Source organism: Cryptomeria japonica, chromosome 10 (assembly GCF_030272615.1).
Source record: "Cryptomeria japonica chromosome 10, Sugi_1.0, whole genome shotgun sequence".
NCBI classification, from domain to species: Eukaryota; Viridiplantae; Streptophyta; class Pinopsida; order Cupressales; family Cupressaceae; genus Cryptomeria; species Cryptomeria japonica.
This window is the reverse complement of record NC_081414.1, coordinates 92,202,285-92,226,739: the sequence shown is the minus strand read 5'-3', so window position 1 is coordinate 92,226,739 and position 24,455 is coordinate 92,202,285. Positions and strand designations below refer to the sequence as shown.

The 24,455-nt window shown below is 37.9% G+C and overlaps 1 protein-coding gene across 1 annotated transcript in view; it reads right to left on the bottom strand.

Moving 5' to 3' along the window:
- Positions 1 to 4,676: 4,676 nt before the first annotated feature.
- The window catches only part of LOC131049622 (DNA replication complex GINS protein SLD5), a 29,062-nt gene continuing 9,283 nt past the window's right edge, over positions 4,677 to 24,455 (bottom strand). Inside the window, exons 4-6 of the mRNA XM_057983680.2 lie at positions 5,648 to 5,757; positions 5,368 to 5,443; positions 4,677 to 5,249 (exon numbers count right to left, since the gene is read on the bottom strand). Of these exons, the coding sequence (XP_057839663.2) occupies positions 5,150 to 5,249; positions 5,368 to 5,443; positions 5,648 to 5,757 (286 nt within the window). The 3' untranslated portion in view covers positions 4,677 to 5,149. The remainder of the gene's footprint in view (positions 5,250 to 5,367; positions 5,444 to 5,647; positions 5,758 to 24,455) is intronic.

Sequence of the window (24,455 nt, the reverse complement as noted above, 5' to 3'; positions counted from 1 at the left end):
ATGATCAATTAAGCTTTCCAGATCACCAAAGCCAATACAGAGGAATATAATGATACTAAAAATACTCCATACACCAAACCATGATCCCAATAAACCAATTTGCAATCACCAGAACAATAAATCACATGAATATGTTGACATCAATGACAACAACATATCTTAGCAGCAACAATGTCCAACAAAGACAATTTGAAATCTTTGTGGTTTCATTGTACCATGTACCAAAGCTCAGCTAAAGCTTATCAACTCTAAGTAAATGCCACTCAACATGAAGAACATTGATACTGCACACTTCAAACCGTAAAAAGTGAGCAGCTCCACACTCCAATAATGTATCGTCATGTAGAAGTGTATCGATAGCTTCTCTAAGAATGTCCACATGCTTAAACCAAGTTGAATCACCAATTCCCTCATTCATGTACACTCCTTCATAGGCTAGTCCAAAAAAATGTAAGCTCTACCATGAAAGCCTCTAGGAGAGATAACTCATCAAACTCTACATGAATGACCAAAGGTCCAACCACCAATTTTCTTTTGTTACCCTCTACATGAGTAGGTATAACAGTAGTGGTTGATCCACCAAGTGTGCATTCTACTATCTCATCTTCATCTATATTTTGAGCCTTCAATGGGTTCTCTAAAAGAAGTAACTCCCAATCCGCATGATGTATACAAACAAAAATTTCTAAACCATACCTCTTTCCATGTCCACAAAAATCCAAATGTTCCTCTTGTAAGCGTTGTCTTGCTTGGGCAGTCAACCACTTGGCCTTCCTATCTCTTTGTAGCCATCCACCACACATACTTTGTGACTTCTTTACATCCTCCAAGGTATGCTGTAAAAAATCAAAACCTTTGTGGCTTGAATCTTTAAATTTGAGTGCCCATATTGGGAGACTCCTCAATACCATCATCCTCATGTGAAGTGGCTACAATCTTATTATTATGCAAAGGTGAGAGATTCTTGTTGCCAAGCGAAAAAATAAAATGGCAAACATACATTTTCATAGTGTCGTCAAGAGCCTCAAACACTCCTTCCTTCATTATTGAAGGTTCTTCATTAAGTGTTGCTCCAAGAGATGTCTCTAGCTAAGAATTACATGCTTTAAGCTCAATCCGAGCCTTCATGCTTTTTGTTGTCATGTTCATAGGTGTGCCATTGATTTTTGTTGTCGCAAAGTGTGTACCGCACCAAAAACCATCCTCCTCAAGGTTCCCAACTATCCCAATTGAAGTACTGTTGTCAACAATCAGAAATAAAAAATGAATTAAGGGAAGCATCACGTCCAATCAAGAAACCACCCTCTTCACAATGAGAGGTCAAAACACAAGGAGATCTCTCCCATTCTAAATCAAGTATAATTTTGTCCCCAGTTGCACCACTATCATCCCTCGATGGCCCACAAGGAGTATAAACAATCTTTTCTTTGATCATACTTTGAGCCTTCATTGCAACTTCTTCACTGGGAAGTTGCTCCTCATCAAAGGTTGGTCCAAAAGAAGCATCCAATTGAAAATTGCATGTATCTTCTTCATGGTTTCAAACTAAATCCTCTTCTCTATGAAGATCATCCAACCCCTCTACTATTTGCTTAATTTCTATCATTCTTGCATTATTTTCCTCTTCCTTAGGTATAGTTGCAAAAGATGATTGAATGTCTAACTCAGATGATGAAGAATGTGTCAAACTCAACTCCAAGTAAAGCTTATCAACTTCATCTTTTTTCCTTCTTAATGCATCCAAACATATCTCAATAAGTTGGAGGAGATGATCTCTATTTGAAAGTAGTTTTATGTAATTTAACTTCATCACACCCATAGTTTCTTTGAGTACCTGTAAGGCTACAAGAAATAGTTCTCCTTCAAGGCCTTTATGTCCCACTTGAGTCTTCCAACAATAATCTGCCAGCATCTTATGAGTGTCATCAAAGTGAGCTAGGGCAACAATAATCATGTATTTGTTTACCCTAAATTGACCTTCCAAGTTATGTGTCTCTTGAAGTCTAATGTCTTCAAACAAATGTTCTAACTTATCTTCGTAATCGTGTCATTCAAAAATAGCTCCCTTCATAACATGTATTTCACAAAACTCTCCTTTTGAAGTTAGGCCATCATCATGTTCAATTAAAGGATTATCACCACAATAATGAGTAGAATCATTTACCTCATACCCTTCCTCAACTGCTGATGCAAAATCAAACTATGAGCCATTTGAGTTTCCATCTTTGAACTCTTACTCATCAATCCATTCTTGAGTGTCCTCAATGCAAGGCTCATGTGATGGCAAAGGATTGTTGGTCAAACTCAGACAAATAGAATCATGTTTATGCCTCTTCAAAGTGTCCTTGTTGCCCTTTATTGCATCTTCATCCCAAGTAGGTTGCTTCCTCGTAAGTGTTCATCTATTAAGTGTGTCCAACTAAAAGTCACATGTTCTCTTAGTTGCCTTAGTTGTCATAAAATTGATCCATACCTCCACCTCCTTAGCTGTTATTTTATTTGTCTCCAACCAATTCCATGGTGAAGTACCCATGACAAACCAAACATTATCAAATTGTAGGACCTTGTTATTAAGCAATATCCTAGTCTCCTCAATAAGCTCTTTAAGACAACATACCTCATACGATCTTGACACATATTTCTCCAATGTAATCATGGGTATGAAGAAAGGAAAATCAATCTCACTACAAGGACATCATCACTATCTAAATCACAAATTGTTTCCTTACCAATAAGATGTAGAGTTGGTTCACGCAATGGAACATTTGTAGGATTTATACCTCCACATAGATGATTATTTGTAAGCTACAAATCACAAGCAATTGATTTTGCTTTCTTTTCTATCCTTCCTTCAGTGGTAACTTCTGATTTTTTTGTTGGCTTCAGCTCTTTACTTTTCTCATTCATTTCAGTTTCTCCACAAGCACCAACTTCCTCTTTACTAGGCACAATTTGATCTTTTGACTCCAATTGAGTTCTCGATTCAAGATACTCTTCCTCTTTCATTTTTCTTATGTAGTACCTATCAAAAGATTCGGTAGCTTTGACCTCCTCAAGTTTACTCGAGTATTCATCAAAAAACTTGATAACCTCCTCATTCATAGGTATAGTATTTCTTGTCAAACTTAGATATTCCTTAAATGTAAGTAGATTCTTCACCTTTTGATATTTGTTATATCATCTAACAATTTTAGGACACAATTTCATTTTCCTTCATTTTTTATTTCTGTAATTATCCTTAGCATCCCACAAACTGACAAAATTTTGGCTCTGATACCACTGAAATATCCCCTATCCTATGTTCTCAACTTATGTTCTCCACTTATCACCCTGAATGCACTTATTTTAGAATTAAGAATTGTTGTTTGACTCTCAAGTTTATATGTATATTGTCTATAGGTATCTAAAATTTTCTTGGCATAACACAAGGTAGTATATAATGCACAACAGATAGAGTAAATGTTTGCTAGATCATAACAATTTAAAAATATCGAGCATGAAATAAATTCATAATAGCACATTAATTAACTCTAATCTTATACAGATCAACTTCAATGAACATGCTAGAGAAATATAGTCAATTTATACTTGGTGTTGGAAGTTTCTAAGTAAACTGGCAATCATAATAGCACATTAATTAACTCTAATCTTATACAGATCAACTTCAATGAACATGCTAGAGAAATATAGTCAATTTACACTTGGTGTTGGAAGTTTCTAAGTAAAGTGGCAATCAATTTACAATAGCAACCATGAATTGGAATGACAGAGAATTTGTCTAGCTACGCTTGAAGGAGTTATTCCCTTCAATGAATCGGTCTGAACTTTCAATCCTTAAAACTTCTGTGCCCAATGCCAGCAACCCATACCCATCCAAAACACCTAATATGCTTATATCTTGAATATCGTCCCTATCAGATGCCACACTTGTGCTGAGGAGGAAATCTGACTCGACAAATACCCACGGCCAAATCTATCACCCTCAATATGGTGAGCCGACTTTCCAAATACACAGCCAAACAATGTATAGCTTGAAATTTGTATTATAAGATCCTTCAATAATAGTCTCAACTAAATAATTTAACCCGCGACTTCAACAGTTCTCCAGCGCAAATACAAGCTACAGGTGTGTGAATATTTCACTAATATCTGTCACACTTGTCTTTAATTTCTACGATGGAAATACATTAGCTATAGCCCATAAATTTAATCCTTAGCTCAATAGAACAAGCCTCCCTCCATTAATCGGAAAGACTATTAATCCTCATATAACCGTTACGCTTGGGTGCAATAATAAACAAACTTATTCTTGGCAACAATAAGCTCAAAGGAATTATTGAACTTGAATTATAGTCCAGATATAAGAGTCGAGTCCCACTAAACACACCAATCTTCAACATGCAAAAATAACCTCAGCCAATAACTAATAATATATCTAATTAAGTGTATGTTCTGAAAGCTCGAGTTGAATTTCTTACCTAACCCACATCTAATAATACATCATAGTATGGCATTCTTCAACAAATTTGGCTGAATCTTTCAGTTCCAAAGGTACCAAAGAGTCGTGTCTATATATGATAACAAAGGATCCCTGCATCTTCATAACTATTGATATTGGTTACATAATGTAATTAAGAGTTGAAATACCATGAGCTTCAAGTTCTACTAAGGCGATATAATTTACATTACCGGTCTTATAAAAGACATGAATTAATACTGCTCATAACCAGTCTCTATTACATCATATCCAGGTTAAATGTTCATGTCACGATCATTTATGATTTATTTTGTTGGATTTCTTTTAATTTTAGAGCACACGGCATTTTACATGTGAGAGGACACCAATGATCCATTGGGGCAAAGATCCTTCCTGTTTCACATCCCTATGAAGCATGACGAGCATCTACCAGGTAATATTGCTTGCACCCATCAACTTTTCATCCCAGAAATCCTTGTCTGATATATTAGCACAAAACTAATTAAAATTTTAAAATTACAAGTAATAATGAGCTCATCCTGGGATCTTCAAGAAATAAAATATTCAACAAAATTCCAATTTTGCCTTTAGCACCCAAGGAATAGAAAGTTCCCTAATCTCAGAAAGTCCACAATTATAGCTTTTGCTCAAGTGGGCCGCTGCAGATGAAGTCTATACTAAATCAATCTGACCAGTCTCAACCAGCCTCTGTATTGGCTTATATCTCAAAATAAAAAAGTCGTCTTCCATTAAGTTCACGATGTCTTCACCCCTGAAACAAATGATGAACAAAATTTTAAATATTAGAATTTCAATCTCTTTCCTATTTCAATGCAATAATGATTTTATGCTGAATTGAATTTGAGAAGTTCTGAAGAAACATCACATACTTCTCATCCATCTGAACAGATCCAATTGCATCCCTAATCTTGCAGAAAACAAATGTGTCCAGTTTTGGTTCAGGTACTAAAATCAAGTCAAAGATCAGCAAGAAGTCCAGTACTTCAATAGCAACAAAATATAAAAAGGGGGTGTGTTTAACTAGTTCTTAGAAATAACTCATCGCAAGGTACATCCTATCATCATTCAGCACGACTCCTGCACCATCTATTTGATTTTTTTCAAATACAAATTTTCTGTAGATTAGGGATTTAACCTAGAAAAGGATACCCATATCATCTTCTTCACTTGAAATAGCTTGCCTCAGCATGGATTGATACCCATAAGGCAATCTGCTTAATACAGACTGTTCAAGATGCTTTTGCAAAGCATCTGTACACCTGCCATGAAACACAATTAATCAAAAATAATGAAAAAAACAATTATCCAATTTTGCAGGGGCATATTGGTTTCAGACAAGTCAAAGGATCCATTAAAAATTGATCAAAAAGGATAAAACACAACATTTACATAAAGAAGTCAGAACAAAACATACCTAAGATGAGAAGAATTATAGAACATCATCCATTTAAAATAGATAATTATAAACCATATATCAAACTCAATATAAACGTAGGGATGCAAACCATGGTGACTTCGGAACTTTTTTCGCTAGCTTGTTGGTAGTCTCTCTGTATAGGGGTTTGGGCCCTTTCGTTTACCTTAATCAAAAACATAGGGATGCACACTAAGGTGAATCTGGTTTACATGCCAGGTCAACAATTGAAGTAAATAAGCAAGGTTCAGCACAAAATTATTACACATTAAGCAAAAGAAAGGATAAACAAGATTTGTATTAGACAAATTGGTGTGCTTGTAACTCATTTACAGCAACAAAAACATAAAGATAAACAAGATTTGTAAAAGATAAATCCTCTTAATTGTAGCTGGTTTGGGGCAACAAGAAATCCAGTATCTTAAAATAAGGAATGCAGTCCCTCCTTTCAAGGATAATGGAAAACATTTGCATATGTGGAAGCATCATTTTAGACACATATTTCAAATTCCTTTACAGTCCTAGAACTCTGGTATGGTTTGGTGTCCTTTGGTATTGTTAGCCAATTTTTTGCATTTAGTGAAAATGAGTCGCACAAGATTAAACATATTCACATTTGCAGGGAGCTTCCATTAAGATTCCCAAATACCTTAATTTTGTCAAAAGTTTTTAAAAAAGGCCTTATTGTCTGACCAAACCCATGAGCATGTGAGAGGAGGGAACCTTAGTTTTTTTAATTTTCAATATGCTTTGACTGTTTTCAACTCCACGTTGCATGAAAGGAGGGAAATCACTTTGCAAGGAGTTCGAGTCATTACTAAACTAGTAGAGCCACTAGAGTTTCTACCACTTTTGGGCCTGTTTTGGCAAGTCTGTAGCAATCCATGGTATCCGGAACTATTACCAAGATTTAATGAAAGGTTTCGACTGAGGGTTTGTTGATCTTCAACGGCCATTGTTTTCAGTACAGCAAGTAGTGGAAGTGGTTGAAAGGCTCCTTATGGACCATCTGTTGACTTTTCTATTTGTCCTTCATGACAAGGCTCTTCGGTGGTAGTGTGTGAGTTTTATTTGCCACGTCATGTTAATCGCTACATACTTTTAACTCACGTATGTATTGTCAAGGTTGAGTTTGACTTGAGTCAGTTTACTCACGTGGCTGGCATCATGGTTTCATTCCGGATGTCAAAAGGAAATTTATTATGCCTTGGGATATTTTCGGACTTCAAAGAAAGCGCCAGTTTATTTTGTTGAAACCCTTGTTGTTTTTGTCGCTCTCAGCTGAACTTGCTCTGTGATTTGGAACTGGGAGAATACTCTGTTTGGTTATGTGTTTCTACTATTTCTTACTCCCGTTTTTGCTCTGGACATTGATGGGTTTCTTGTCAAGGATACATTCTGTTTCAGGCAGATCTCTACACATGCTCACTGCTGGTAAATTTCATCGTTCTCTCTAATTACAGGTATGCACACAGTAAATTTATTTTGAGGAGAAATGATAAGTGTCGAAAGGAAATATGAAGCAAGTTTTTAATGGTTTAGTTGCAGATAACTATTTGTTCTTCCCTCATTTTCCGGCATTGTAAAAGCATCGTAACTGTTTTTGTTTAAACGATTTGACAAAAGGTTAAGGGTTTTGTTACAGATTCAAAGGTAGTTATTGTAATCGTGCTGCAGATTATTGTTAACCCTTTATGGGTTTGTTACTATGATTATATCAAACGTTTTTTTTTCCAGGATGATTCAAAATTGTTAGAGTTTTATCAAAGCAGTTATAAAGACTGTTTTAGTTGGTTACCCTATACGAGGGTTACTTTCGAAGATCTTATTATTCACCCTCCAGTTTTTAAACAAGGTTTTTCAGTGATTTTGGGGGTACATATCAAGCATTTGTATTTTATGAAAGGGTTCTTTTTGGATAGGATTTATTGAGAAGTTGATATTAAAATTAAACCCTACATGGGTTGTGGTCTGATCAATTAAATCAAATCAGTTTTTTAAGGGCAGTGGTTAACTGTCTGGTTCAGTTAGTGCTTTGGATACATTTACATGTATGTATCAATTTCAAAAGAAGGGGATATATATATGTAAATGTAGGTGAAGCAAAAAGGGTGTTTTTGTGGTGGAAAGAAAAGAAAAGCTGTATTATTTATTTTGAGATCTCTGTTGTTGGCGGATTTACTGGATATCATATTTTTGTTTTGTAATAAAGATTCATGATACAATAGATGCAGAACAGTTTGAAAATATATCATCATGAATCCACTCAGAAACTATTGAAAAGGATAGGGGTTGAAGCTCCTTGCAGCAGGGCTGCTAAATTGGATGTATTGGTTGGTGGTTAAGATTAATAAAAGGATTGGAGTGTTTTTTCCCTATGATGAAATCTAGTTGGATTTCGAGGGTTTTCACTCAGCACAAAAACTGTGTCATGGTGTTGGTTTCTTAGTTATGTTTAGTACTCTGATACACTCATTCCAATTTTTAAGTTCTTTTCACAGTCACATGTTGATGCAAGCTTTTCAAATGAACTCTTAGTTTTCAGTTTTTGTGGCCATCTTAGTATTGTTTTTTTAAATTTGAAGATTTAGTGTACTCTGATTCACCCCCTCCCCCTCTCAGAGTACTCGATACTTCCAACACCATCATCCCCTGCTCATTTGGGTGCATAATGGGTAAAGAGGCATGTTGTTGCTGTCTTCACTTTTTGAAGCCTTGCATTGTTTTAAAAAAACAATCTGCCTTATCAATGAAAAGAGGAAGGGAACATGCACCATCCACTGTATGTTGGTTTCATTTGGTTCATTTGTTTTGAAGACTATTGACAGTTTAGAAAAAAAATTGAATAGTTAATGAGCAACTAGTAAAGAGAGCAAGCTCGAGGTCTTTCAAATACAGACCAATAAGAAACTCCAGGCTCCATTCTTGAATTTTTTAATTCATGAAAATATGCTCTCAAAGGTTCCTTGTAACTTCGTAAATGTGGAGACACTGTCTGCTTTATGAACAAGGGGTAGGTTGAATTTTGAACAGTATAAAATTGTCTTCCAAATTTCAGTTCTCAAGAGTTTTGAAGATTGATCAGTTTATGCACGTGTTGCTGGGCAAGTTAGGGAATGACAGAGATATAAATGTTGATGGTCTTAGACTAACAGAAAATGTGATGTCCCGCAAAATTAATACTAATTAGTATTAATAAATTTAACTTTTCTTATTTTATATTAGTTCTCAACTTCTCCTATTGACTAATATATTATAAAAATAGTTAAGTGTTTTTCCAATAAAGCTTAATTAAAAGCTAAATATTAATTGTTTGTTTAACCATTTGATATTGCGGGAAGTTGGTTTCCTACGGGAATCTTTCCACCTTAATTCTTTAAATAAGGTCTGGCACATAAAGAGAGGTATGGATTTGATATGAAGAAATAACGGGAGTGAAGTTTGGTAGTCAGTAAGATATCTGACGGGAAATTAATTCCTTTCGCCAGCCTTTCTGGCCTATTGGAAGCAAGGGCTCGCGGTGATTCATAGGAAAGGCACACTATGTTAATGCATAGCAGAGGAATGCTCGAGACTCAACGGAGAGGCGTGTATATACTTCCCTACCAATTGCGACAGTGAAACATAAACTATTTCTGCCTAATGCAACAGTGTAACCCGATATCGGGTATAGAGCAATACAATCTCTGGTTCATTCAAGGAAGATAGAGACTCGCGTGGGTATAACTCCGAACGCAATGAGTAATTGAAGTCTTTGTCATCTGGTGCGGTTCTGGTAGCACTAACGAAGACTCAGTAGTGTGCGGTGGAAGGTGATTAAACAGAGGCATTCTGCCGGAAGGTCGGCAATCAGAAGTGTCTTGCTCCGAGAGCCATTGTTTCGGTACCCAGCAGACAAGAAGGCAAACGAAGACATACCGTAAACATGTGAAGATTGATATACTTACAGGCCCGAAGGTATATGCTAACGGTGAGAGTTGGAGCATCATCGATCACCCTCAGCACGTGAAAAATATCAGCAGTGTCACGAAGACCACCAGGTGCATTGTTACGTATGCTTTCAAAAAAAAATATATGAATATTGTTTGTTGATGCATGGAATATTAGGCCAATGTAATAGAAACTCAGATTATGTTAATGAAAATATCACTGTTGAATGTCTTCATACATTTGTCAATAATTCACTGGCCATATTAAATATTTTCTGATGAAATGGACATAAACATGAAATATAATTAGAAACCGCACAGAATATACACAGACCCTCAGTGATCAGAAGGTTAATTCAAACTGGAGATGAATAATTAATTGCAATCATACTCAGTCAGATATTTTACAGAATATAATCATTTGCAGTCAGACTTAGTCAGGTATTTTACAGAAAAGGGTGAAGGATTGCCTTAGAACCCTCTACCAACCCTTACGACCATACCATGAAGTATAGTTAATATGAAAATGCAAGCACAAAGAAAAGGATATAATGCTTGACAGTCTTAAGTGCATGAAGGACAGCAGATACATTATAGAAATGCCAAAAGGGTCTCTCAAAATAATGAAGAGCAAAATAGGACAGCATGTACATGAAGATGACAGTCATCTCATGTTAGAGCTATGAGAGTAACAAAAGCTGAGTGGGCAGTGATGAAAAGGAGAAGACAGAAAGATTGAAAAGGAAGGAAGCCAAACTTCATGCAAGAAGGTTGAAATAAGAAGCAAAGAAGCAGCAGTGAATTACAGTGCAAAGAAATCCTCAATGGAAAAGACAGTGAGACTAAAGAAGGGCAGATCTGATGTTCAACATGAAAAGGATGAAGAAAAGAGAGGTTAAAGGCTTTCCAAAGGCAAAGGAGTTTAAGGCACGGTGACAGGAAGATTTTCATCTACTATTGACAATGTTAAATGGTATAGACATGGAATTTCTATGCTATTTTTTGCGAGGGTTATATGCAAATCTCAGTGACAAAGCAAATAAAGGTAGTAAAAAGCCTTATCCAAGACAAGCTAAAGATGAATGAAGGCGCACTGTTGAAAGAGGAAGAAGTGACAGTCTGCAGAGAAGAGTGACATTTTGTCCCATGAACCACTTACTGAAGGAAAATATGATAGGAGTGTACAATCAATAGGAAAATTGTTAATAATCTCTTACAAAAAATTGTCACTGGACAGTAAAAGATTTTGCAAGAACTAGTAGGACACTCATTAAGAAGCAAAGAACAGTATAACATGAGTTTTCTTCCTCGTCACTTATTTGAGTTCTTTCACAATTACATATGGAGCATAATCTTGCATGTGAGGAACTTTCAGATGAATTCCTAACTGTCATATGCAGATATTGAGAGAAAAATGCATCCTAAAGGATTTGATGGCTTTCAAATTTACGAAGTCCCACCATAATTAGGTTCCTCTCATGCCATTTTCTTGTGTCTTATTGTCATGTTGCTGCAGTCAAAAATGAAGGGGACAAAAGTTGAAAAGACAATAATGTTAAGGTCAGAGTTAGAGTGCCTCAAAAGGCATAGAGAAAATGATGACAAAGACAGATAGTCAACAAACGAGATGACAGTATCACAGTGACAGTGAGGATGCAGCCCCAAAACGAAAAGAAAGAACAGGGTAGAGTAAAACAGTGATAGTGTTATCAAAACCAATATGACAGTCATATGTGTCAAAGACTAAGAGACTGGGGATCATGAATGAAGTGCACAGTCCTAAGGAGTCAAGAGGCAATTTATCTACTATGGCAATCATGCCAATCAGCTACATGCCTCATGAGAAGGCTAAGGGCAGAGTTAAGGTCGATGAGAAGCTAAGGAGTAGGGTTCTCAAGAACAAGCCAAAATCATAAAAAGAGGACAGCAGAGATGTGAGGAGATTGAAATACTTGACAGTCAAGTAGTTGCATATTATTCAAAGTCAAATGCTCCATTGAATGTGCCAAGTGGTCAAGGCACAGAGATATTGAAAGTAACATAGTTATGACATGACATAGCAAAGGCAAGCTTCGACCTACAGAATAGTGACAAGTCACAACGTTGCCTAGTTCAGAGGCATATTTTCTTCAATACTATCATTGTACATGGAAAGATCCAGAGTGATGGAGACATATGAATGGGCCTTCATCTACTAAGTTGTGTCTTTGAGGATTAAAAGGTGCGAATTTCAGTGATGGATGCTTTCATCAGAGGGTTAGTTTATGTTCAACAAGAAAATTGCAGTCCCTAAAAGCATAGATGACAGTCATAAAGGGAGAAATATCTCATGACATACAGACAAAGCATTTATTACCAAACCTATGATGGATTTTGGCACAGTTGGCATGACAGAAGACAATCAGATGGAGATCTTATGAAGTAAGCAGCCAGGACAGTCATTTTTAGAGAACTCAACTTCAAATTTTTTGACTTCTTTGAGACTTTGACATGTGTAAGAACCCTTCAAGGGTAATAGATGCACGAAAAGGCGGTTTCAAGCTATTATGACTCAGTTTCAAGTAGTTTAAAACATTGTTCCACGGCCGTTGGGTACGGGGAGATGGGGGGACGCAGGGATGGGCTTCGGGGACGGGGGGACAAAGGGAATAAGTTTTGGGGACGGGGGGACTTGGGCCTTGTTGTGACCATTTCACACATCGCCCCATCGCAAATGGGGACCCCCTCTTTTTCGCTTGTTTTCGCTTTCGTTTTTAGGGTTTTGTTAGTCCGTTAGTTGTCTGGATTTAGGGCTAAGCCTTAGGGTTTTAAATCTTGCCTTTTCAAGCCAAAATCCAGTCATTTTTTTGAGAGCTTTTGAGCTTTCTTTTCTAGAATGCAAATTTTGAATGCAATAAATTCGCCAAAATGGTCTAATTTTCAATTGGAATGTTCATGCAAAGCTTAAACTTGTCTAAATGATGACCGTCAATATGAATTTTTGTCTGATTGAATATTTTGACCAAATTTTGACTTTTTTGAAGTTTGATCCTGGGCATTGGAATTGATTTGTTTTCGCCTCGTGAAGTGTTAAAATGTGAAAAATCTTGTTATTTTGGCCTGTAGGAGCAAAATCGCTCCTGTCCCTCAGTGAAGGACGGGAGCTCAATTTCAAATATCTCATTGTCCTTGCAGAGTCCAGACGAAGTTTACGTTTGAAGTGATGGAGAACGACAAGATCTTTCCATTGAATATAAATTGAAGATTTTCATGAGCACAGAAAGGCCTCCAGGAAGAAAATCGCTCCTGTCCCTCAGTGAAGGACCGGAGCTACAATTCAAATTTCGCCATGTCCATGCAAGATTTTGATGACTCAGCAATTGGAGGACGTCCGAAGGAAGATACTTTGCCAAATGAATATAATTTGAGATGCAAAAAATGAAGGAAAATGACCTATATTGACTAAATCGCTCCTGTCCCTCTCCAAGGGACCAGGGCGAGGTACCTTGTAGCGCTCCTGTCCCTCTCCCAGGGACCAGAGCGATTTCCTCCATTTTGCAAAATCCAGACAAGGGTCAAGGCAAGTTTACGTTCAAAAACAAGGGAAAACATGAGATGAACGCATTGAATATAAATTGAAGATTTTTGGGACGTCCATAACAGTGCTAAATGCCTAGTTCGCTCCTGTCCCTCAGGAAGGGACCAGAGCGATTTTTGATATAATTACCTCTTTTTGCAAAATTCCAAACAATGTCAAGGCATGGACGAATGGGGTGAAGAGGGACGAATCCGTTGAATATAAACTTGGAACCTGGCAAAGTGAGGTAGTGGCCACAAGGGGAGGATCGCTCCTGTCCCTCTCCAAGGGACCAGGGCGATACATTGATGATAATACTCCCTACGCAAGTTCAAGGTCGTTCCTCCGAAGTTCAAGGTCGACACAAGTCAAGACAAGGTGGCGAGGGACATTTCAAGGCGTCTTCATCATGCGCAAACACTCAAAGGACGTTAAAATGAAGAAATTGACACCCTATAACATAGATCGCTCCTGTCCCTTAGGAAGGGACCAAGGCGATGTTAGATGCATTGGCCATTTCATGCAAAATTTACGTAAGGACAAGACATTGCAATGTTTTAGAGGGTCCATGGTATGGTAAAAGGATGATAAACAAGAGTTTTGAACGTGAAATGATCATTATTTTGAGCATGGAGACTATATCGCTCCTGTCCCTCTCCAAGGGACCAGGGCGATTTGCTTTGGATTCCTTGTTTTGCTTCAAGATCAAGCTAAGTCAAGACGTCTTAAGATAGCATATGGTCCAAGGCATCGTTTGAAGATAATTTGCAAAAGTGTTGAACGTCCAAACATTGCCAAATAATGTAAAAGCCTCACATCGCTCCTGTCCTTTGGACAAGGACCAGGGCGATATCATCAAAAGCACGCACGTTCCTTCAAAGATCAAAGCGAAGCAAGGTTAGGTAAGGTGAAGGACGACGTTTGAAGGGCATTACAATGAAGATCGAAGTGCAAAGTTGACAAGGTCAAGGAAAGGACATGGATCGCTCCTGTCCCTCTCCAAGGGACAAGGGCGATGATCCCTTTAATACACTCAAAACTTCATGCGAGCAAATGGAATAAGCGCAAAAGACACGAACAAAGGATGCTATTCGCCCACAATAAAAAATCGAAGTTAAAAGATGCAAGATAGACATGAAAACAAGAGGATCGCTCCTGTCCTTTGGACAAGGACCAGGGCGATGTGCACTTAAAGGACACCCATATGCGCACACAAGGCGATCAAATTCGAAGGACCATCAAGGTGATCGATTTTCAACGTGGAGATGAAGGAGTTGGACGTAAGAAATGCAAAAGTCAAGACAAAATGGTGAATTGCTCCTGTCCCTCTCCAAGGGACCAGAGCGATGAGGTACGTCCCTTTGTTTTCCAATTTTGGCGCCAAACAAACAAATTTAAATTTCCTTAAATGCTAAATCGATTAAAAAATTGAAAATCCATTTTTATTTAGCATTTAATATGGCGTTATCTTTTATTAATTATTTTTTGCCTTTATTAAAAATCGAAATTCTCATTTAAAAAAAGCGCAAGGCATTAATAATTAATTATTTAATTAATATAAAAATCGATTTGAAGCGCCCAATTAGGCAAGTCGGCCTTGTTATTTTATTGCAAATCATTTAAAAAATGGTTTTATTTGTCAAGTCGGCCTAAGAGGTGAAAGGGTATGAGCGCTATTTATAAGGGGAGTGAAACGTTCATTTTTACATAATCATTTTTACCTTTCTTCATGCGAATCAAGAAGAGGCGAATATAGTGCGAAGTGTGTTCAAAGGTGGTGCGATTTCAAACCAAAGGTGGCGCTAGTATCATCTTGTGTGGAGTGCGAATTGCGTTGAAGACCAAAGGTGGTGCGAATTTCATTCATCCAAGGGTGGCGCGTAGTTATCAAAAGGTGGTGCGAATTTGAAGACCACACCAAGGGCGAACTTGGAGATCCATCTAAGACCACACCAAGGGCGAATTTGGAGATCATTTAAGACCACGTCTAAGGCATTACTTGAAGATCACGTTCTCTCCAGAGGTGGCGAAGTATATTTTGAGGGAATCATATTGAAGATTATCTTATACCTCAAATTTTGCCTAGGCGAATTTTGTTTTTGCATTCTAGAGTTAGCTCTCTATCAAGGTATGGCGATTTAATTGTTATTGCTTTATTCATTCATCGTCATATTTCATTTTTGAATTTTGAAATTTTGAATCTCTTAGCTCAATCGTTGTTTTTTTTTAGGAAATGATAACTCTAGGGACTTATCATGAGGTTTCCTAAAATCTATCTCTCTTATCTGCGTTATTTATTGCAAAATCTATTTCTTATAATGAAATGTTGTGTAGGTATGGCGACCCCAAAGGCGGGAGCATCCACCAGTCGCTCGGCTCTCATGAAAGAAGATCAGAAGACTGAAGAGGTGGAGACCAAGATCGTGTCCAAGTGGAGCAACATTGGAGATACGAACTTGGGAAACTTTAGCACGAAGAAGTTCCGAGAGGTCCCTTACATCGGCAAGCCATCACCTGTCGCCCGGAGAATAATAGAGAGTGGCATCATTAAGGCGGCCGGTTTTCCTCCAGCTATTCAGTGCCACGAGTTGATGATCGAGTGTGCCCGTCATTACAATCCACAGTCCAGGACAATTGTGTCCAATGAGGGAAACACTTTGGCGTACCTTTCAGAGGAGGCCATAAGTGAAGCCTTCCATCTTCCAGAGCACAGGGACATGATATACAAGAGCATTGAAGGAGCTAGATCAGTGTACGATGACGATCCAGATGCTTGTCTAAGCATCATCAACAAGAACTGGCTACTCAAGAGTCGTCCCCGTCTGAGCAAAGTACCGAACACACCACACCGGATCGATTTCCAAGAGGAGTACAGAGATTTGATCACCATGCTCAACAGAGTTACAGGAGCACCTCATGCCTTCTATTTTGAGAAATGGATGTTTTATTTCATCCAGGTGATTGTTCAAGGGAAGGGTACAATACATTGGGCTAGGATAATTAGCCATTGCTTAGACGTACAGTTGAGAAGACTCAGGGCTACTAAGTCCTTCCACATGAGTTCATACGTCATTTATGCCTTAATCAGGAGCGTTGAGTACGCAGGACTACCTCACAGAGGAGTGATTGGAAGAGGACCCGGCGAGGTCAAAGTTTGTGAATCCTATACCTACTTGCATCATCCACCAGGGAAGAACTACAAGTTAATCAATGATACTTTCACGATGAACATCACCAGGACGTTGCAAGGAGGGATTCACAACAGATTATCTCAGGATGCCCAGGAGTTAATCAAGAGGTACGGTGCTTGGTTCATTCAGTTTCCCAAGTTCACTTACATTAGAGTGTATGGATGTCCTTTACCTCCATATATGTTGCCGAGGTACCCGACAGATAGAATTGTGTTACTTGAAGTAACAAGGCAGTTGGCAGCATATGTGAAGGCATTCAGACACAGACATCAGAATGGAGTTCAGGTACCTATTATTTTGGGTAATTCAGTTGAGGTATGTCCCAATGTCTCAGCCATGGATGACGCAGAGAGGGAGTTAGCCTTGTATCCTTTTTCATCTTTTGCTTGGAGGAATAGTTTTGATCCTCATGGACATTTAGAAGAGACAGTCGGTAGAAGATTTAGACATGAATACCAAATTGAAGATTTTATGATGAATCTCCTAGATGATCTTGAAGTGAAACGCAAGATACATTCTAGATTGCCTTTGGATTTCATCAGGAAATGTAAGATTTACAGAGTAGCCGACCAAGCTCAGGACAACGGCAGGCACATCCAATCTTCATATGATAGAGAAAGTAAAACAATTAGTTTGAATTGGAATGAGCCCGAGGCCGTGGATTTAGATGATTTGATGGCACCAGTCTTGTCTTGTACTCGCAGATGGGTAGACATTCAACATCAGAAGTTGAGAGAACAAGGCATAGCCATGTCTTTTACTTTGGAAGAAAAGCCAGCCGAAGGTGGAGCCAGTGTTAGTGAAGGCAATCCTAATCCTAGGAATTCAGGTGAAGGTAACCTTCGATGTGCCAGTGAGGGCAATCTCCATCCGAGAGGTTCAAAGAGAAAGGAAAGATCAGAAAAGAAAGAGCCTTCCAAGAAAAAGCAAGGTGCTAACAAAGATCAAACACCAGGTACTTCTTCCAGGCCAGAAGATAGAACAGTTCGAGTGGAAGAATCCATGGAATCGATGGTACAGAATGATAGACAGGAGGAAGAACAGGCACAGCATGTTTCATCCGATGGATCTCTCCAAGACTATGATTTAGATAATGATAATGAAGTAACATCTCCTCCCAGACAAGAAGAAGTAGTACACAAAGAAATTCAAGTTCAAGAGACAAGATCAAATATCCCAGACTGGTTGAAGGAGAGATTGACTAAGGTGATCGTAATTGAGGACGAGGACAGTGCAATCGATCTAGAGAGCCTTGTTGGACGCTCACATATGACAACAGAGAAGAAGAAGGCTACAAAGATGTCCAAGATGATTCGAGATGAGACTGGATCTAGAAAACTGCAGATAGCTACACCGGCAGCAGACAAATATGAGGGTGAGATCCTAGCAGAGGACTATCATATACAGACTATTGAGTTAGGACCATCCACAGCAGAGCAGACTTTAGATGATGCCACCGACACATTTGAGGCATTGAAGGATAAGTTTAGAGAAGAAGTAGAAAAGAATAGAAAGCTTGAGAGAGAGGTCGGTGCATGGAGAACATATTTCAGTCACATCAATGAACCTTTGGGACGTCAGGATCCAGTTAGATCACCATTGCAGGCATTGCCCCTTCAATCAATCAATGAAGCAGAAAGATTCAGGAATATGGTTCAGCGTACATGTAATTGGATGGATAGATCTCACACGGTGGCCATTGAGTTTATTACAAGGATGTCGAAGATCACCCATCAGGCTATCCAAGTTCTTGAGATAATCCACAGATTGATGGCAACAGTAGCTGCATTTGCCCATACCAAGGACGTTGTCATCCCTGTCTTGAGAGTTATAAGACATACATCTAGAAAAATTTTAGCACAAGAGAGGATCTTAGAAGGTGATTCTCACAGTTTGTTTCAGTGGTCAACCTTACTCCATATAAAGAGTGTTCTCTTTGAGGACATCAGCGTTAGATGTGGTCAAGTTGAGGAGGTGATCAATCCGATCCAGGACAGAGTATTTGAGGTACTTCGTACCATTCTTGGCAGGAGGATCGAGGTCGAGACAGATGTGGATTTACAAGAGTTTGAGGATAGAATCACTATCATCTTTCGCAAGGACGCAGATGTTACAGATGAGCAGTATGATCAGATGTATGCCACCATGCTCCTGATTGATAGAACAAAGGAACTTGAACCTACTTGGGACACGGCTCTTCTAGATGCATTTGATCAAGTTATCCACTTAGAAGAGAGTATCAAGAATCTTCCCGAGATTCCAATCACAGAAATCGAAGGAATTGTGACAAAATTCATTGCATATGCTAAGAAGGAAAATTGGAAAGGGAATAAGATTCTAGATGAAAGGTTGTTACAGATGACATGACATCTTATTTCTCATTGGTTGATACCTCCTAGATTTTCGTGCCAAATTTAATATTTGGCTATGTATTTAATATTGTTCAGTAAAAAGGAGGTCATTTGTAATAAACCCTAATTAGGGTTTAGGTGTCATGATCTTGTCCGTTGGTTTGCTTTCGATCTGGACCTTTCATTGTAATTGGGGATGCTATTTATACCCCCATTTTCATTTCATTTGTAATAGTCAGTTAATAGAGAATAGAGTTAAGAGCGAAATAGAGAGATTAGAATTGTAAGCAATTTTTATTTTGTAGCAAGATTGAGTCTTGAAGAGAGAAGTTCAAGCAATTGTTGTATATGATGACTTGGAAATCAATAAAATATTGAAGTTATGGTGTTTTGTTGCAAGTTCCTTGAGTTATCTTCATGGTTGTTGGATGTACTTGAATCACGCTCAATCAAAGTAGTTTGTTAATTAGAAAGACTAAGTGTGAGATTTGATATTTGGTAGGATTCGCAATCCAAACCACTAGCTTCTTGCTGATTGTAAGAACGCCTTGCGTGGTCGACTGGAAAACACCTTGAGTCCTTAACCTTCAAGCATTTTCGTATCTAGGATATGTACCTTCGTAGTAGTGTCCTTGATCTTTGATGCGTTGAACATCATTATTACCTTAGAAGATCGCACTAATTTCAGTTGAGTTGTTGTCTCATGGCAAAATTGAAATTGGTTGAGTCTTGCCAAATCTCATTCATGCTAAGTCGTTCATAGGGTTAGGCTAGATTAGACCTCTTAAGCCCTATCTTTTCCATTTTTTGAAAGTTCTTTTTAGATTAGTGAAATCTTCGAGCTATTGAATCCGTAAGACGCCTTGAAGGAAACAGCAAATCACATCATACCACTAAAAAAGCTTGTCCACACGTGGAGACCCCACTAAAAGAACCTTGGAGTCTATCTAACTGATCCTTTTTGCAGATCTTCAGCAGTTAGAGACTATTTTCTCAAGAGAGGATAAGATGCCTAATGGTATTTTATTCTGTGTATGATCGTGTACAAAAAACACGTCAACAGGCCTGAGGGGGGGGAACGTGTTTCCGTGGAACACTGGACTTTAAAAGGTCTTTACTGGCCTATTTGGTTTCCATCCCACCCAAGACATTTTCAACTCAAAGTAAGTTATAAAGTCACACATCCTATTATTTTGGGAAGCTGGTTGAGCAGTTGGATGAGCTGGAGCAGGAATATGGGACAAAGAGAAGATGTAGGGCACTTTTGAAGGCTTTTTGACTCAGTGCAAGTATCACCCAAGCATCTAGGGAAGTTGGTGACTTGGACAGCAGTTAAGGAATTTGAGGAGGCAGTTTTGATCCAGTTAGAGCTAGTTGAGAGCATCTAGGAGCAGTTTAAGGAGCCTCATCAATGGATGGGTCAAAGAGGGAGTCTTTTCTTCACTTGCCTACCTTTTTGGAGCACTTTTAAAGACTGAAAAGTAGCAGCAAAACAATTGAACGCCCAAGAAGTTTGAGCCAGCAAGTAATGTGACACTTGCCTTTCCTTCTCAAGCACATGATTCTCTTGTAGCAAGTTGTTGCACTCTATAAAGCACAGCTCTTAGGCTTAGTTTTTACTTAGTTCTTGCTATTCTAGACAATTATTGTAACCTAAAACAATGTTCTTCCTTGTCTATTTTCTGTATTGTAACTCATTTTCAGATATGTACAGCTGTTGTAAGCACTTATATCGATAAAATTCAGTCATTTTACATTCTCAACTTCTGTTATTTTGTGTGCAACTTCATGATTGATGTGTATTTCTGTGTTTTTTGTTCAAATCCTCTAATATACGTCTCATTTTAGCACCTTTAGGCAGGAAAATACATGATTCTTGCAGGTTGAGTTCTGTAATGAATGCAAACAGAATGTAGTTGTGAGAGAACTTCATTTTCCTTCAAAACTATAAAAGTATTCAACCTTCTCATGAAATATTGATAAATAAACATGTGAAAACTATGAGCTATATAAACAAACTGCTGAATTCTTGAAACCATGTGTCTCAAACAGCAAGCATAAGTCTAAACTTTAATCTGGTGCATCACCTTTTAAGTTTTATGTTGTATTTCAAGTTATCCTTTATCCTTTTCCTCAGCAAGCAGCAGTAGTTTAGGTGAGCCTCAAGGGAACCAGCCTTCCCTGGAGGTTGGTCTCAAGCATCAGAGCCCACACTCTGTGAGACCATCCCATGTGTCACAAGGTTTCTGAGTTAAAAGCTCAGTGAATGGTGCAGGCTATTGAGATAACAGGTATGCTTGTAGAGGTCCTTGCCTTGATTATGAATGATTGTCACCATAAGGTTTCTCTACTGAATCAAGCTGTTTTAATAGATTCCTCACTACAAGATGCAGCTACTGCTATAGGTTCAAAGGACAGAAAAGGTAGCTAAGAAGGCAAGGAAGCTGTAGGTAATGGTAATTTCCTTCCTTCTGTTGCTACTGCTGTAGGTTCAAAGGACAGCAGAGGTAGCTAAGAAGGCCAGGAAGCTGTAGGTAATGAAAATTGCCTTCCTTCTACTGCTTTTGTGAAGCTTTAAGTTTAGTAGCATTCTTGTGAGCAAATGAGTAGATATGAGTTAATTGGTCACTTCAATGCTTGTTTACCTCAAAGTTCATTTTATGGAAGTTGTCCATAGTTGGGTTCTTGCCACTCGGAGCTGACAACATTAAGTAATGATAATACCCTTCCTTCTGCTGCTTTTGTGAAGCTTGAAATTTATTAGCACTCTTGTGAGCAAATGAGTAGATATCCTTTGATAGGTCACTTAGATGATTGTTTACCACAAAATCCATTTCATGGAAGCTGTCCATAGTAGGGTTCTTTCGTAGAGAATTGTTGACAACATCACAACTTAAGCTGCCCAATATGTATTGAATTCCCAAGTTGGCTACCTTTTCGCCTTCCTGGAAAGCATTGCCTGGCATCTAGGAAAGTTATCTGCCATGAACCAAGACAAGACCCAACAAGTGGATTTGTATAGGTTACAGCTGATTGAACAAAGATTATGTTGTGGAAGCCTGGGCCATAAAATTTGGGATTACCAGCTCAAAACCCTTCTGCCCATTGGGCCAGCAAAACAGGTGGCAACAAAATCCCACTCAACCGTTGATTTCACTAAATAAAATTAGATCACTTGTTGTGGCCCTACCTTAACTGCGACCACACCAAATAGAGTGAGTAGTACTTGTGTTGATTTCACTCTATTTGGTTCATCCATTGATCTTAGAAACATAGTGCCAAGTTCTAATGCAATAGGAAATTGATGAATGCATGGTTCCTCCCATTCATCCACCCATTTGACATTATCAAGCAACGTATATGATTGGAAAATCCCCCAATGGGCTACTTGTATGAGGCCATGATAGGACCAAAGAGGCTATCAAGGGGAGAATGGATCACAAGATGAGCAGGTATGTGACAATATGGGAGGTTATTAATGCAAGATGGGATCGACAAATGGATTGCACCCTCCATATCATTGAATACTTCCTCAATCCAACATTGTTTTATACGGACTCCTGTAATCAAGTTGAAGAAGTAAATGAAGTCTTATTATTCCAACGCATCAAGAGATTTTTTTCTTGAATCACATGATCGTCAAACAGTCTTGGCAGAGCTGCCATTACTACTCTTTGTGTTGTATAAGGAAAAAATATTTTGAAACCAAGTATGTAGGAATTTATAAGATTTATTTTTTTGATTGAAGTTCTTTAACTTTATACAATATTTGTTGAAAACAAAAAAGAAATTATAATTGAATGGAGTTTTTGGGCAAAGATGCCACAAAATTAAGATGGATAGCAATGCACATTTTGAGCCAAACCATGTAGTTCATCTACTTGTGAGCATTCTTGGAGAATATTTCAACACATACACTCTAAGAAATGCAATCATGACTCAAAAGTGCATAAATGATTTGGTTTTTGTCCACCATAATGTAATGTCCCCAAATGTTATAAAGTAAATTAATTTAATTGATTACGTTGTCCAAGAAAATTAATTTCTATTTCTAAAGGATGAATTTAATTAAAAACAAAGTGAAAATAATAAAATAAGTCACTTTACTTACATTTCTCCAGCTGTGACAAAAATGGAATGTAACCTAATATGGAAAATATTTAAATTTCTCCAGCTGTGACAAAAATGGAACGTAACCTAATAGGGAAAGTATTTAAATTTCTCTGGCTGTGACAAAATGTAAAGTAACCTAATCTTCTAGAGATTACATGTTTCCTAATCTCTAGAAGTTTCCTGGAGTTCTTTATAAGGAAGCTGGCTAGATGAAATAAGGATGCTTATGCTTATAAATTGGATGTGATTGGATTTATGAAGATCTGTATGAAGCAAATTTCTGAGGACAAAAACCTAGCTCTTCCTAAAGGGTGGATTTGTGCCAGAGTTTACATTTGGGTGAATTTGTGAAGTCTCCATTAGAACAAATTTGTAAGGTTTAGGGTTTGTTTCAGAAATAAAGATATTTACATCTATTTCTTATTTATAAATAAGTTTATTATATTCTAAACATTATTATTTTGTGGGAGACTTAAATGTTAATCAATTGCTCTGGTATTGCTAACAACTTTGATTCTATTCAAGTTGGAACTCTTATGAGCATCAATGCTGCATTCTAAGCAAAACTGACCTAGTGCACAGAATTCATATTTTCTGTAATCCCATATTTTCACCTGTGAGTAAGCTTTTGGTATCATTTTCGAAGCATTAGACACTTTGCAATTGTTTGTCAAAATTGCTTGGAAAACATTACAAGGATGGAGTGAATTCAGTAAGGGTATCTCACAATGGTATCAGAGCTTTGACATTGCCAGCCTATCAAGTTAAGAGTTGTAGTTGTCAGACAAAGATGAAGTCCAATCAGAATCATATGTAGGAATTCAATACAGAGTTTGTAGAGTGTTTGTAGGTTTTCCACAAATACCAAGAAGATTTTATGAAGCTTATGCAAATACAATTGCAAACAAAGATAACAAAGATGATTGCACCTAATGTTTCAGATTGTATGGAAGTTGGTGAGTAGGTTGAAGAGTCAGAACAGCAGATTGAGGAGAAATTGGACTTTCATGATGTCTCTATGGCTGAAGATGAAACACTTTCCTCTACACCACCAATGAACAAGGAGCCAAGGAAGTTATTGGATAGTGCTAAAAATGTGGAGAGGATTGTACAACGGTGTGAAGAATGGATGGAGAGAACAAAGCATTGCTAAGTTCATAGCTGCTCAAGCAAGACAGAATCTGCAAAAGATCAAGAGACAACATGGCAACCTAGATCTTTCACATGCTAGCTCGCAAAAGGAATTGAGCATTTAAAGTCAAGATGCTTTTGGGATGAACACAAGTGATGAAGGCCTACATATTGAGGAAGTTTCAAATAAGACTACAAATTTCAGTGATGTATAAAAAGGCCTCGAGGATGACAAAGAAGGTACACTTATCTCTCCTTCTGGTTCAAGGTAT